The 15,232-nt window shown below is 31.7% G+C and overlaps 1 protein-coding gene across 1 annotated transcript in view; it reads left to right on the forward strand.

The window, feature by feature from the left end:
* The first annotated feature begins 2,212 nt into the window (after nt 1-2,212).
* The window catches only part of LOC118195967 (protein saal1), a 55,549-nt gene continuing 42,529 nt past the window's right edge, over nt 2,213-15,232 (forward strand). Inside the window, exon 1 of the mRNA XM_035367312.2 lies at nt 2,213-2,379. Coding sequence (XP_035223203.1) covers nt 2,364-2,379 — 16 coding nt within the window. The 5' untranslated portion in view covers nt 2,213-2,363. The remainder of the gene's footprint in view (nt 2,380-15,232) is intronic.

Raw genomic sequence — 15,232 nt, forward strand, 5'->3', positions numbered from 1 at the left:
TACGATTCCTTACGGAAACACGAAAAAGTTAAAGTTATTATTTTTCTAAAATCTCCAGAAATAAAAAAACCTGTTATATCATTATTTTCTACATTATTCATCATGAGAAGACTAATAACCAGCGAAGAGATTAAATAATAGTCAAGTAAATGTTGTTGCATATGGCTTTAATGGAAAGATCAATGCAAACATGTAAAACAGCTCAAGTATCACACAAGAACACTGATAAATAATAAAAAAAATATATATTTATAAATTAAGAATCAGAATAAATGAGCATAGGAACAAAAGTAAAAAGTTAAAAATTTCAACAACAAAGAAAGAAACATATGAGATGTAGTCTTTATAAGGAGTTCATTAAAGAGATTCAGTTAGACAGCTTTGAGGCTTGAATTTATAGTGCGTGAATCTCTTCAAAATTTAAAATTAAAAAAAAATCCTAACTTTGAAACTTTGAAATAGAGTTACTTTCTAAAAGTTATTTTCAAAGTCTGAAAGTTACTTTCAAGTTACTTTCTGAAATATTTCGCAACTTTCAACTATGTTCTGTTTGGAGTAAAACGACAGCTTAGGCATCCAGGTGTATCAAACCAACACCATCTCTAAGTAGAGTCGGTGGTGATCAAACACCGTTCCACAAGAAGAGTTCATGAAAGCTTTAGCATTCCAATAAAGGGCCCTTTCACGACAAGCAGCGTAAATAACTATCTTATCTTAGCGGACGCTCGCTAAATTTCACGACTCCAGTTACCGTTTCTGAGATTTTGACATACATTAGACGGAAGGATGCCAATTTTATTAAGATGATATGCCATGCAATTGTGACTTGTTTGCAGCCTGAAGTTTGCCACAGACTCTTTACCAGGTTTTTGAATTTCCTATGTGTCTTGAATGTTAGCCCAGGATTTGCTTGTTGATTTTGCTGCCTGGTCAGATTTAAGAGTATCCATTAATTTCTCCGTGATATCCTTAATTCACACTTGCTTCCTGGGTGGTGCTAAATAAGTAACAACTATGGCTAAGGCGGCTCAGAGATAATTAATTAATAAACAGCAAAGGGATTAAAAGATTAAAAACACTGAACACTGGCAGTTTCTGTTTCAAATTCGATAACAAATTGAGCTGAATTCGCCCTATTTCATCAGTACTCCTTGAATTTACAAAGGCCATGGCTAGTAGCTCCTAGAGCTACCTGAGATTACCTCTATTGGAGCTTTAGTAGCTCCTTATTTAGGAGGAACTTCTATGGCGAGCTTTTTTGGAAGAGTTGTACTGGCATTCGGTCGGAATTTCATTTAAAAATTATATATGGTATGCTGGAAGCTGAAATTCAGAGCTTGAAAAGATAAAATTTTGTGTCGCAAAAGTGCAGATCTATTGATCCGCATTTAAGGATTCTATACGTGAAAGACATGTAAAGTGTTTTATCCTCAGATTAAATACCCATGCAAGGTAAAGTGCTACTTTCCCAATGACTGGAAGAAACAGATAAAAGTTGACAGCCTCCAACTAGATATCTAGTTGGCCTTGCTCCCGACTGACATCATTTCTGATTCATCTCTGAAAACTAAAAATGGTTTCACAATTCTAGCAGACAAAAGTAATGATGAAGAGGAATGAAAGTTGGCTACCTGAAAAAGATGAAAGTCACGAGATTCCGTGCGATTCTTGTGCTAGTTTCCAATACTAGGAACAACAAAACATTTCAGCTCATTTATTTGGAATTAAATTTCTCCAACTTGTAGTCATACGTAAAATAGCTTAAATTTTCTTTCAAACTAGCTGCTTGGTTTAGGTTAAGAGAAGTTATCGAGTTAGAGTGCGGTTCTTAAGGGAAAAGTTTCGCTAGTGTGAAAGAGTTTTAAAATATCTTTAAAATAGACTTTGATACTTTTTGAAAATGAACTTTTTAAAATCGTAATAAATGCCCGTCGGCTTTCAAATCTTTGGTTAACAGAATTCGAATATGAATTTTTTAGTTCTCTAAGAAACAGTGTTGATTTCTTATCTGTTAAGCATGCGAGACTTAAACTGTAATAAAGTCACTCATATAAATCAATAATTTATAGGAATGTAATTAATTTGTAGAAGAATATAACGTCTCAGCGTGGTCATTCCATAGATATAGTAATACTAATCTATGGGTCATTCTTATGCTCAGTAGTTTTATCGCGGAGTTTGAGAAACGTTGGATGTCTCACGCCTACACACTTCGGGCTAAAAAATCAAGTTCACCTTGTTTCCGTAGTACTTATTTATCTAGCGAGTTGCATGAATAACTGCATCACGTAGTGGAAATTAGCTTTAAAAGTCTGTAAAATCGATTTTTACTACTGAATAATCAAGTGTCATTTGACAGCATAATGTCGTTTGATTCAGGTGAAGTTTATGTATAAATAGCGTAATTATAAACATTAAATATACGTCTGTATGTTGTGTCTTTTCTGTATTGAATAAATATTGTGTTAATACAATTTGAGAATTATAAAAATGTAATTTCCTGTTATAATAGCATAAAGCAATTTTTGATTAATATATAAAAATGCTGTCAACTGGTGTGAATGTGGTGCATATCTAAATTTTTAAAAAAATGATGATTCTGATAATTCATCTGAGGCTTTTTGTGATATTATTGACTAATGTTGGCTTGGAGTGTGTGAAGTTCTCATTAATTTTATATGTATTTTCATGTTTTCTAAAACAAACATAATGCTAATAAAATTATTGAAAACTAATAATTTTATAATGCGTCATTTGTAATGTTTCTGAAGTATTTTGAATTTCAAAAAAAAAAAAAAAATGTGTGTGTCGCAGCTTACATCCTGTGTATTAAGAAGTTTGTATAATTTTATTCTCCACCTTTTCATTCGGTATGATACTGGAATAGACTGTTTTTTAGAAAAACTAAGAAGATATTTATCGGAAGTTGTCATGAACAATATTATGTAATGGGAAAAGTACTTTTGATAGCATTCAGAAACTAAATATATGTATAATTGACCAGGGATAATGCTACACATTTTGATGTCCTGTTCACTCTCTTTGGCTGTTAAATTCTGCTGCTCACTGAATTCTAAAAATTTTGCCGTCCCCCAATTTTGTTACCCGGTGCGAATGCCTTGGTTGCATAGGTTTGTTCTTGTGCCATCTGTGTGATTGCTGCATGCTTTGTGTATTGTTTGAGTGAAAATTTAATGATCAACTAAATTCTTTTTATTCATTCATTTTTTCATATTTATAATTTTTATTCAACAGTTGGATGTTCAGATTTGTAGTACTTATAAAATGTACAAAGTTAACTGTATTATTTGCAGTCTAATGCAGGGATGGCGGCAAAGCTTCATAATAGCAGAAGCAACATATTAGAATTCACTTCAGGAGTTCAGTTATCACAGCTTATAAATTCATTACCCTATTTAAATAGTAAATAAAGCACACTGTCAGTTACTATATGTATAAGTTATGTAACTGCTTCTAATTATCATAGCCATGTGTAGCCGAGTAATTTCATTTTAGACCTGCATTCATTGTAGTGATTACTGGTATGTCTGAAAAAAAAAAAAAAAGTAACGTGTCACTAAATCTTCCTGAAGGATGAATCCATGGACTGTTCCTAAGTGTATTGTTATTTTAAGAAATTCTAAAGGAAGGAATAATACAAGATTGTCTTGCAGAATTACTGCAACACAAAATAAATATTCACCTACAGTTTTATTTCTTAAAATTTATTTTAAACGTAAGAAAAGTCTTGTATATGAGGGAATCTTATTTTCGTGTAAATATAGTACAGTACAAACTCCGAGATTCAGAATCATTGGGATTTTGGTGATTCCTCATTTTGGAAATTTCGGGATTTTATATCAGTTTAAATGTAGTAAGATGACATGTAGAAATAAAAGATATGAAACAGCTGCTTATAAAATAATTAAGCATTTAAAACCTTAAGAGAATCAAAATTTGGAAAAAAAAAAAAAAAAAAAGCTCAGCATTTGTACATTTCTTTTAATGTAAGTTATTTAAGCTGTTTTGTTTTTTGTGCTGATACTTTAATTTTATAAATAGACTTAAATTTTTGTTTACGAAGTTCCATCATTCAAATCCTGTAACTGCTATGTGGGGAATTCCCACTAAACTGATAATTGAAATTTTTGATCACTTTCTTCACTGTAGTGATATTATATGGATTCAAAACCAAACTATGGATTTTGCTGGCCATTAGATATTTGAGGCATTGCCATATCAATGGAAAATTTTTGTTGTCTAATCTTTAATCATTATTACTTCTCTCAGCACAACTTCTTCACAATTTCAATTAATTTAAACATTTAACCTTTTGCTTCTGCTTCTTTTACCAAAACCGTTAAATTTAAGGCTATCATATTTATCACCATAAAATATGGTAGCCAAACATTAAAGAAAATATCTATAGTCACATCCTTCCATGACCTTGCAATGCTATATATAGCAGATTTTATTAAAATATTTAAAAAATTCTTAGTCTTTCCTCAGTTTAGGAATTTCAGCATAGATTTTAAAAAGGGCTACATTATATCTGCATTTCAGTGTGTGAAGCACTCTATTATCTTTTGGCAGAATTATGGATGCACAGTTTATAATAATGAGTAAGATGAGAGATGTATTAAACTTTAAATGAGTTTGAGCTAAGCAGTTATCTATAATCAGAACAATTTTTGCTTCATCCAGTAAACCAACTGAACCTTGGATGTGAAATGATTTTCTAACTAATCATTCATTAATGTTTATGTTATAATTGTTGTTTTATTCGATTAAAAGGTAACTGGGGAAATTTTTACTGCTTTAAATATCTGACGTGATGTATTTTGCTGATTATGAAAAGTTTACATTTTTGTGTTCCTGCAGCATTTGCATATGCCAAAATCATTATATTCAGTTCGGAATCTTTGACACTGCATCCACTAGGACAGAGGTGGGGAACCTTTTTACCATTAGAGGCCACATTTAAATTAGGCAGCAATAAGAGAAGCCGCATAAGCTGATTGACCTAAGAAAGTGACTTTTGTGAAATTATTATAATTTTTCTATAGATTTAACAATTTATTGCATTATATAGAAAAAATAAAATATAATACTTCAAAATTTTAAATATAATATACAAAGAAAATAATATAAAAATATTATAAAAAATACAATAAAAAATATTTTTTTATTCACTAAGTTAGTGACTTATTTGGCTTTGTTTTTTGTTTGACAGTAATTGTATATTTGGATCAAGCTTCGTAACACACAGTTTTAATTGATCCTCTAAATGTGCATCTGTAATTTGCATTCTTAAATTTGTTTTTATTTTTGACATGAGAGAAAATGTTGTCTCGCAACAGTAGGTACTTCCGAAGCAGGAAAGTAAATGGCGAGCATGTTCTCGAAGGCATGGATATTCAACAGCATTTTTCCAGATTTCTATGGGATCCTTTTTAGTGTTAAAAAGGGATTTGATGATACTATCTTCCCCTAAATCAATTAAATTCATTTGTAGTTCTGCAGGAGCCTCGGATATATCTATTAAATGTGGTTCAAATGCCAGTTTCATAGCAGGAGTGTGCTCGTCAAAATCAGAAAATCTATTAGTATACTCTTCTATTAAACAATCCAAGACACCTACATATTCATCGAATATTTTATTTTCACAGTTCTGCTCATTTAACATTTTAGCTAGCTCCGGGAAGTGTTGTGCAGATATTTCCGATCGACAAAGCAATGTTTTGAAAAATTATTTTTTTCTAAACGCTTGGATCTTTTGCCACATTTCATAAATATACCTCGTTTCACCTTGCAGGCAAATATTTAAATTGTTTTGTTTTGTCATCATAACAGACAAAAATGCAAGGTTTCTGAGAAATACTTCATCTGATAGATCACATTGTTTTCCTTGTTCTTTATAAAAGTTTAAAATTTGTCGTCGTAAAGACAAAACTTTTATCAAAACCTGACCTGTTGATAGCCAGCGAACCTTGCAGTAGTATGGCAGGTCAACACTATACGTTTCCTCATCTAAAGAGAGCATCTGCCGAAATTCACGATGATGCATTCTATTTATGCGAATATAGTTGACAACGGCGATGGTTCTAATTCAGAGTTTCTTGCAAAATGGTAGATTTTGCGCAAAGATTTTGCTGATGCAAAATGCAGTGAAATGATATCAATTTTTTCAAGTTTAAGTTTTCCTTTTTTAACAAAGCAACGAATCCTTCTTTTTTGCCTCTCATGGAAGGTGCGCTACCAGTGCAGACACTGACTAAATTACTGACATTCAATTGTAATTTATTACATACTTCTTTGAAGTTTTCGAAAATATCGGCTCCGCGAGTTCTTCCAGTTAGTGTACCCAACACAAGTAGTTCTTCGTAACATTATTAAAAACTGTATTGCACAACAAACACATCATTTTATCTTTCTCAGCAGTAAAGAAAAAATCTAACTCCCATTCTACATTAAATGTTCTGTTTTCATCACCTAATTTTCTTCTCTTACTATTTGACATGATGGATAAAAAAACAAATATCAAATAATATCTTTAACAAAGTGTGTTTCTAGAAATACAATAAAACCGTGTACCTGTTATAAGCACACACTGTTAACTACAGTTAGCTGAAGATCGCAACAGGGAAGCGTTGAGAGATGCGAGTCAGAGAAGCCAAAGCAAGGTGTGACACTCAAATGGGAGATCTGAAACCGAGTTTTGTTTACTTCTTAGACAAGGTAGTTGGCACTGCTAGTTGTGGGCCAGAGCCTCGCTCATGCGTGTTAGAGTCTGTTTCAGACTAGTATTCTGACGTCATGTTACAATATGACTGTCTTTGGCAGAATTTTTCGCGCAACTGTCATGGCGTTGATGTACAATAGTTGTTTGAAACGAACTCTACCATTTTGTACTAGGTGGCAAAGGGCTGCACAAGAACCTCACAGAGGCCGCAGGTTCCCCACCTATGCACTAGGACGTTTTCTGCAGAGGCTTGCAAAGTATTTTAGAATGCATATTGTGAGAAAAGGCATATTGTTAGTATTATAAATTTATTCTGTAGATAAATTTTTGCTGTTAGTACGTTCATTGAATGTTCAGGTGCTACAGAATAGCTGAAGCTTTTTCACGTGTAATTTTTAACTGCCTTATACCATAACAATTTTTAAATTTAGTTATCCAACCTGCTGATATGAGCTCTCATTTTTTTAAAGTGCATTTTATCATGAAACGTTTCAGTTTGAGCCACCTATTCAAACATCGCTTTGTCATTATAATCACTTTAAGCATAGTAAATTGTTTTTCTGCTATTCATTGTGTGTGGAGTATAAGGATCCTCAAAGAAATAAAAAATTTCCTTGTTAGTCCAAAAGGGGCTATTAGTCTCAAATGGGATTTTGCGTTGGTTCACTATAAACAGTGTATCACTTTTCAAATGTTACTATCAACTTAATATCACTTTGTATTATTTTTTAAGAAATGAAATAATGTAAGAATCTGCATGCGTTCTTATATTGTGAAAAAAATTATGGTACCTAATCATCAAATTGTACTTAGCCATCAAATTTTGAATAGCGCAGTCCTCCACCATAAAAATCATTAGGTGTCTAATTGGAAATATTCAGTATTTTTATGAAATGACATAAGCTGGACTCATTGATATCATTATATTCTTTTTCACGATAGCTATTTTAGACAGCAGCTGCATAATTGGCTATTTTCAGAGAAATAATGTAGCAAATGTAAAAATATGTATGACAATCATAAGCAGTGTAACGGAATTCTAAAGGTGTGCTGTTAAATTTTATTTGGGCTAAATGTGAAGAATGTGATATTTAATAAAAAAACTACACCAAAAAAGTTAAAAAGGCAAAAAAAAAAATTGTCATTAGCCATCGTCCTACCCCCCCCCACACAAAAAAAGACTAAATATTGAACTAAGAAAAGACTGAAATATATATATATATATATATATATATATAAATGTATGCAAACACTTAATACTGCATTTGGAAATCTAAGCACATGCCGCTATGTAGCTTTTAGAAATTTTGCAATTTTGTTGTTGAAGTGTGTGTGCCAAAATTGTGAAGAAAATTATGCTTAATAATAAAGCTAACAAGAAAAAAAAAAGGATAGTAGAAGTGTGTGTTAGAGCACACTGGTAGACTGTGAGCTCAAGAGAGCATAAAAAACCTTAATAAACCCATTTGGGTGACCGTTAAAATCGGAAACCTTTTAGATTAAACTTTTTTTATGTTGTATTGTTATTTTTTCTGTTCCATATGCCTCGCATAATTTTGGATGGATATGTCTGTACAGTACAAAGTCTGAAATCCGGACTCGTTGGGACTTTGACGATTCCGGATTTGGAATTTTTCTGGATATTAGATCATCAGTTTAAATCTAGTAAGATGGCATGTAGAAATTGTAAAATTAAAAAATATGAAATTGTGATTTATGAAATAATGAAGTATTTATGATCCAAAGGGTATCAAATTTTTTTTAAAAAGCTTGATATTTAAGACACAATAACATGCTGAACAAATACTAATTCAGAAATCAAACAACAAAAATCAGTGTTATATTTTCAAAATTTTCACAGGACTAGTTTCGATGGTTTTATCGAAGCACCATCCTCAGCTGCAAAACCGCAAATGAACAAGATAGGAAATAATGATTAGATAAGATAAGAAAGCCTGGACAAGAATAAGCAAGTGGCGCCATCTGTTGATGAAACTAGAACTAAAACATAATTTCTTTAAAGGCCGAAGGCAAAGATGGATTGGAATTAGGATTGTTAACTAGAACAGAAAGATTTTTTTGAATGTGAAATGCCTGTAGAAAATCCAGTTCTCCAATGGAAGATGTTTTTTGAATAATTTTGCAGCAGAAAAACTGAAAGTGTGATTTTCGGACCAACAATGTTGAGCAACAGAAGACTTCTGTGTTTCCTTTTTTCTAACATATGCCTCATGTTCCTTGACGCGAAATTTTAAGGCTCTCTTAGTTTGGCCAATGTAAATTAAACCACACTGGCAAGGAATCCTATTAATATCCCAGGAATTCATATCCGGAATGGGGTCCTTGAGTATGGAACTCGGAATTTTATTGATGGGAGAATAAACAACCCGAAAGTTAAATTTCTGCAAGGTATGTGCAACTTTATAGCTAAGTGACGGAAAGAAGGGAATGACAACAGAATTTTTATAATCTCCTAAAACAAGAGCTTAATATTTATTTGTTTACCTTAAACATTTCTTTCAATGTAAGTTGCTTTGTTTTTTGTGCTAATACTCCGAAAACCTTTAAAATTAGCGGCTGTCATCATCAAATTTAGCTATTCTTCACTATACATATTTGGTTATACATCATGAGCTTGGTGACTAAGACAAGCTGTTCCGTTAAATTTTATCTTGCTTCTGTCACGCACTGATACAATTAAGCCTGAATTGTATTAGTTCAGTTATTTATTATGTTTATGCCTATTTCTTGCACATGCTTAATGCTTATCAGAGCTCTGAATAAATAAATTCCCACCATATACTGAAGCCTTATTGAGGGCCTGCGCTAGATATCTTACCACCTGATGTAGTCTCTGTGGGTCTTAAATTCTGCGACTCGATGCGGCCATATGAGCCCTGGCGCTGGTTCTGCTGGGTTTATGTGAGTAACAAACCTGTTATTCTTAATTCAAGTAGCCCTAAATGTAATCTTGGGTCTATGAGTATCATCAACAAAATGTATTTTTAGCATATGGAAAGAAATTTTTGTTAAACTTTTTCTCATCAACAGTTTTTAGCACATTTAACTTAAATCTGTAATCATTGCCAAGCGTAATGTCAATGTAAAAAGTTCCCACACTCCTTTATTATTCAATTACTAAAATAAAAAAAATTGTTTAGGCATTGCTACATGAGTCATTACTCAATTTGTCATGTTTTGATAAACATGTGGTGTTGAAAGGAAAGTACAGTACAAAGTCCGAAATCCGGATATCCAATTATCCGGAATGATCTAAAATCCGGACCTCAAAGCCACAAACATTTTTTTTTGGTATGTTTTATGCATGTGCATTTGATTTTTCCTTCCATAATGAAACATGTGGAGATTTTCGTTTAACAATTCCGATTCTTAATTTCACTTAGGCACTAAATAAAATACCTCATTACGGAAAAACAATCGTGTAAGCAAAAATTTGTGAGATTAATAATTTGGCTCTGTAACTGAGTATCTGCTTGGCATACATCTGAAAACAAAACATTCACCTATTTTATATCCCTGACACCGACCTGGTGAGTCATTATTTATTACATTTTGCTTTCATCACCGCATGTTTATCAATACATGACAGCTTCATTAATAACATATGCAGTGATGTCTAAATTTTTTTTTATATTAGGAATTGAATGACAAGAGTATGGCAACCTGTTATGCTAACATTACACTTGGCGATGAAGGAAAAATTCAACAAAAATTTCTTTTCATATGCCAAAAATAGATTTTGTTAATGAAACTCATAGGCCAAAAGATTACACTTAGTGCTATTTTAATTAAGAATAACTGATATGTTATTCACTGTAAACCCAGAAGCGGGAGCAGAATATGTCGGCACCGGACGGCAGAATTTAGGGAAGACATAATTTTTGGAATTTGGGGAAGCATTGAGTGGCAAAATTAAGGGATGAGAAGTTTCTTATGATTTAAGGAAAGCACTGGGATGCAAAGTTTAGGTGCGGTGAAAATTTAGACCTTACGAAGGCGTTATGTAGCAGAATTTAAGACCCATACAGACTGCACCAGGCGGTATTTATTTAGCGTCGGCCCTAGATAAAGCGTTAAGTATATGTGGGAGTTTATATATTCAGGACTCAGATAAGTTTTAAGCATGTGCAGGAAATAAACGTAGGTACAGTAAATAATCTAAACTAATAAAATTCAGGCTTAATTCAGTACGCAATAGGAGCAAGACAAAATTTAGCAAAACGACTTGGCTTTCGTCGCCAATCTTGCGATACACAGCCAATAATGTATAATGCACACTATTAAGCTAGGCTACAATTATCTTTACTGATTCGAAAGCATTTCAGTTAATGTAGCGGATTGTGCTGCTCCCTAATCTTCTAGTTTGATCTAGTTTATTATTTTTTGCAGACTGTTATTATTATTTTATAAAAACGAAGCTTGAACTTTCGATTATGTAGAAACGAGTTTCCAATTTTGAAGCTGCCAAAGGATCTACAAAGCGAAACCATGTATCGATGTCCATTAAACAAAAAGTGGAATTATTGCAAAAAATGGATAAAGGCATATCCGTCTCAAAATTATGCGAGGAATATGGCGTTGGAGGAGAACTACACTGGAAAGTCAACTGTATATGACATACTAAAAAAAAAAAAAAAAAAAAAGGAACTCTTTGAATTTTTTGTGGAAGCAACTTTGAGAGAAATGCTTTATAAAGTAAACAAATAAATATTAAGTTTTTTTTTTTATAAATTTTGATACCGTTAGATCGATCATAATTGTGCTTTATTTCATAACTTACGATTTGATATTTTTAATTGTATAATTTCTGCATGCCATCTTACCAGATTTAAATTGATGATCCAATATCTAGAAAAATCCCAAATCCATAATCGCCGAAGTCCCGACGAGTCCGGACTTTGTACTGTATACTAAGAAATAATGATTCACCAGGTTGGCGTCAGATCAACGATGTATCTATGTGTTTCAGTTTGAGATGTATACCATCTGCTATTCCTGAAAGATTCCTTTTTAAATTTTCTGAAGCTTTTCAAATATGATTTCAGAAATTAATATCTTTTCATTGTCCATTTCTGCAAATGATGCATCAAAACAAAACTAGATATGATTAGGTTAGCTAATTAAACTAGATGTAATTTTTAAATTTCTAATAATATCTAAAATTAAGTGTCATGTTCGTAGAAGTGAAATGTATTCATTTAAAAAAGCAATTATTTTGGATAAAGTTTGTCAGTGTGACTTAAATATACATTTCAATTAATATTAATTTTCATTACATTTATAAAAATTTTTTCAATGGTTTAGATTCTATTAAAGAACATTTTTAAATTTAATTTTCTTATAAAATGAAGTAACTTATACTTTTGGATACAAATTATTATTATTAATTTACAGTTACAGTTTTTTGTCACAAGTGATATTTTAACTTCCTTCACATATAAGAACCGATGAAATATAATTTCCTTATTTTTATATTGTTCTCATTTAAATAATTAATATATCTTTAAAAATTTAATAATGTAATTATATTCCCTTGTATCCTTAAAAATTTAATACTGTAATTATATTCCCTTGTATCTTTAAAAAATTAATACTGTAATTATATTCCTTTTATCTGTCAAATAAGAAATGCATTTGCATGGTTAGTTTTCATGGTTTTCTGAATATCTATTGGGAATATGAGCGATTCTTTAAAACATCCTCCACAAAGGCATCCCTCTTCTTAGGTGGGCAGCCTTGATGTGTTTTGCCATATTCAAATAACCTAACCTAAAGTAAGTAATGCTTTTCTGTAACTTAATAAGGAAATTGGGTTACTTTAACTACAGAACATGTTATATGTATAAACATGACATAATTTTATGGGAAGAAAAGATCTAATGCAATAAATTTTAGGAATAATCTCAGAAGTTTACATAAGCATGTGAAAAAATTCAGCATTGTAAAGTAATATGCCATTTGTAAAATTATAATAATTAAAAATCTTAGATGTAACAAAAATCTGGTTATGGAAGTATGGCATCATTTGTCATGTGATGCAAAGTACCATGCATGAAAGTAATTAATTTGCAAAATTAATTTTGAAAAATGGAGTGCTATGCAAACTGCTGAAACAAAATGCATAAATTCCTTTTTCGTATTATCTTTTAATATTCAAAGCAACCAAAATTGAATCATACTTTCTAAATAAAACTGATTCCGTAAATTAAAATGTCTAAGCAGTGGAACTAAAATGAGAGTAAACTTTTGCTGATGCCCTTGCTCCACACTCTTAACAAATAAAAGTGAATCAGTTGTCAGTTCATTATTTCTTTTTGTTCATAGCTTTTAAATTACATTTTTATTAATATATATTAATTATTACTGAAATCATTTACATCAATGTACAATAAACAGTGCTTACTTGAAAATTTAGCTGTGACAAGATGTTCAGCTAACAAAAGGAACAGAACTAAAAAAATTGTCTTAAAAAATCCTCAAGACGAAAGAATTCTGTGCTAAACTCTTTGGTCAGTCTTTCTCGATAACACTAAATACAATAGAATGTGTGTGTGTATAGTTCCACAATTCCTTACAATCACACCAAATAAAAGCACACTATAAACTACTGTTTTGAATAAAAAAGAAGTAACTAAAATTGGAAGCTATTAGCGTAAAAAGGATTTTATTTCAAAAGGTTTATCGAAGCATTTAACAAATGAAATGGGCAAGGTTAGTATGCTTGAATATCTCCCATTAAAGAATTATGTTAGCAAAGTGAAAAAAGCTCAGGGTGGGGGAGATTGAGAAATGTTTTGTGGTCACATTAAATGTTTGCTGTGATGGGCATGTGATATCCACATCACAATGTGACATCTCTGTGACATTGTGATGGTCACAAGTGTAATGTGATGAAAATGTAACAGTGGAATGTCATAGCAACTAAATGTGCTCTATGGGCCCTTGCACTAACCTGGTGAATTTTTTAAAAATATTTTGCTTTCATAACCACGACTGTCAACTCATGGCAGCTTGAGAAATGACTCACATAGTGATATCTAAAATATTTTCTCTATTAAATATCTGTCATTCAATATCAAACAACATAGTAACCTTTTATGCTGATAAAAATTATGTTTTGAAAGGATTACAGACTTCAGCCAGGTGCATTGTGAAGTGTTAAGTGAGTTGGTGAGGAGAAATTTAACAAATTTTAAAGAATAGAATTTGTAATTGATATACATAGGCCATTTAGTGCTGTTTGAATTAAAAATAACTGATTTGTTTTTCCCGATAAGCCTCAAAGGTACTTTTTCATTATGCCGCTGCCTTGTCTTTTGGCTCATGGTAGGTGAGGATCTATTGGTCATCATCTGCCATGTGTCCGAATAATAAATCAACTAACAGATGGTGACATCTGTAGTATGCTTCCAAACCTAGAACATATCAATGTTGATAGTAAAGAAAGTGAAAGAGAGGTTGTTGAGAATGAAAAAATGTCAACTCACAATTGAGAATTCTCAGCAAGGCAGTTACAGGACTGTGTAGCTGAAGAAGAAATTATGTCTATTTGTAAAATTAAAGGGAAAGTATGAGCCAAAAAAAAGGAGGGGAGGGGAAGCAACTTAACTTACATTGAAAGAAATGTTTAACAAAGCAAACAAATAAACATTGAGCATTTTTTTGTGAATTTTGATTCCCTTAGGATCATAAATGCATCATTATTTCATAAAAAAAATTATTTCAGATTAATTTTTTTTTTATTTCTGCATGTCATCGTAGATTTTAACTGATGATCTGAAATCTGGAAAATTTCCAAATCCGTAATCGTTGAAGTACTAACAAGTCCAGGTCTCAGACTTTGTACTTCTTATTTAAAATATTTTGTTTGCTTACATCTTTAATGAAATATCATTATTCTAAAGGACAGATAGTATTGAAAACAGTAAAAAAAGTAATTATGCAAATCTAGCTAATAAATATTATTCAAGTACAGCTATTCGAGCTACAGAAGATGAGTAGTTGTAAAGGAGGAGTAAACATTTTTATTCTGTATACTTTAAACAGGGCCGTTCTTAGCGGGAATGCAGCACGTAAAAGTACGCGGGCGCTGTAAATCAGAGGCGGCTGGACTCTCGCGTTACCAGGACTAAATATTTTTAATTCATGAAATTGATTGTAAGTACTTGTCATATGTAAGTGCTTTTTATACAGCTTCTCATATGTAAGTATTTATTGAGTATGAAATAAAAATTTTATTAATCATTAAGCTTTTTTTTTTTTCCTTCCAGCACGCATGTATGCGCAAAATTTACGACAAATTCAGTTTTGGATGCACATTTTTCACATATAAGATGAGACATCTGAAAGTCATTTCTATTCCTCCTTTCTATCCTTCCCCACATCCTGAAATGTGCCAACAGAAAGTCATTTGTTTTTTTTTTAAACTGAGCTTTTGTGCTATGTGGCAGCTTTTTCATAAAAATTACG

The sequence above is a fragment of the Stegodyphus dumicola genome, chromosome 1 (genome assembly GCF_044657685.1).
Source record: "Stegodyphus dumicola isolate Sdum_Otavi_A_Nest chromosome 1, ASM4465768v1".
Taxonomy (NCBI): domain Eukaryota; kingdom Metazoa; phylum Arthropoda; class Arachnida; order Araneae; family Eresidae; genus Stegodyphus; species Stegodyphus dumicola.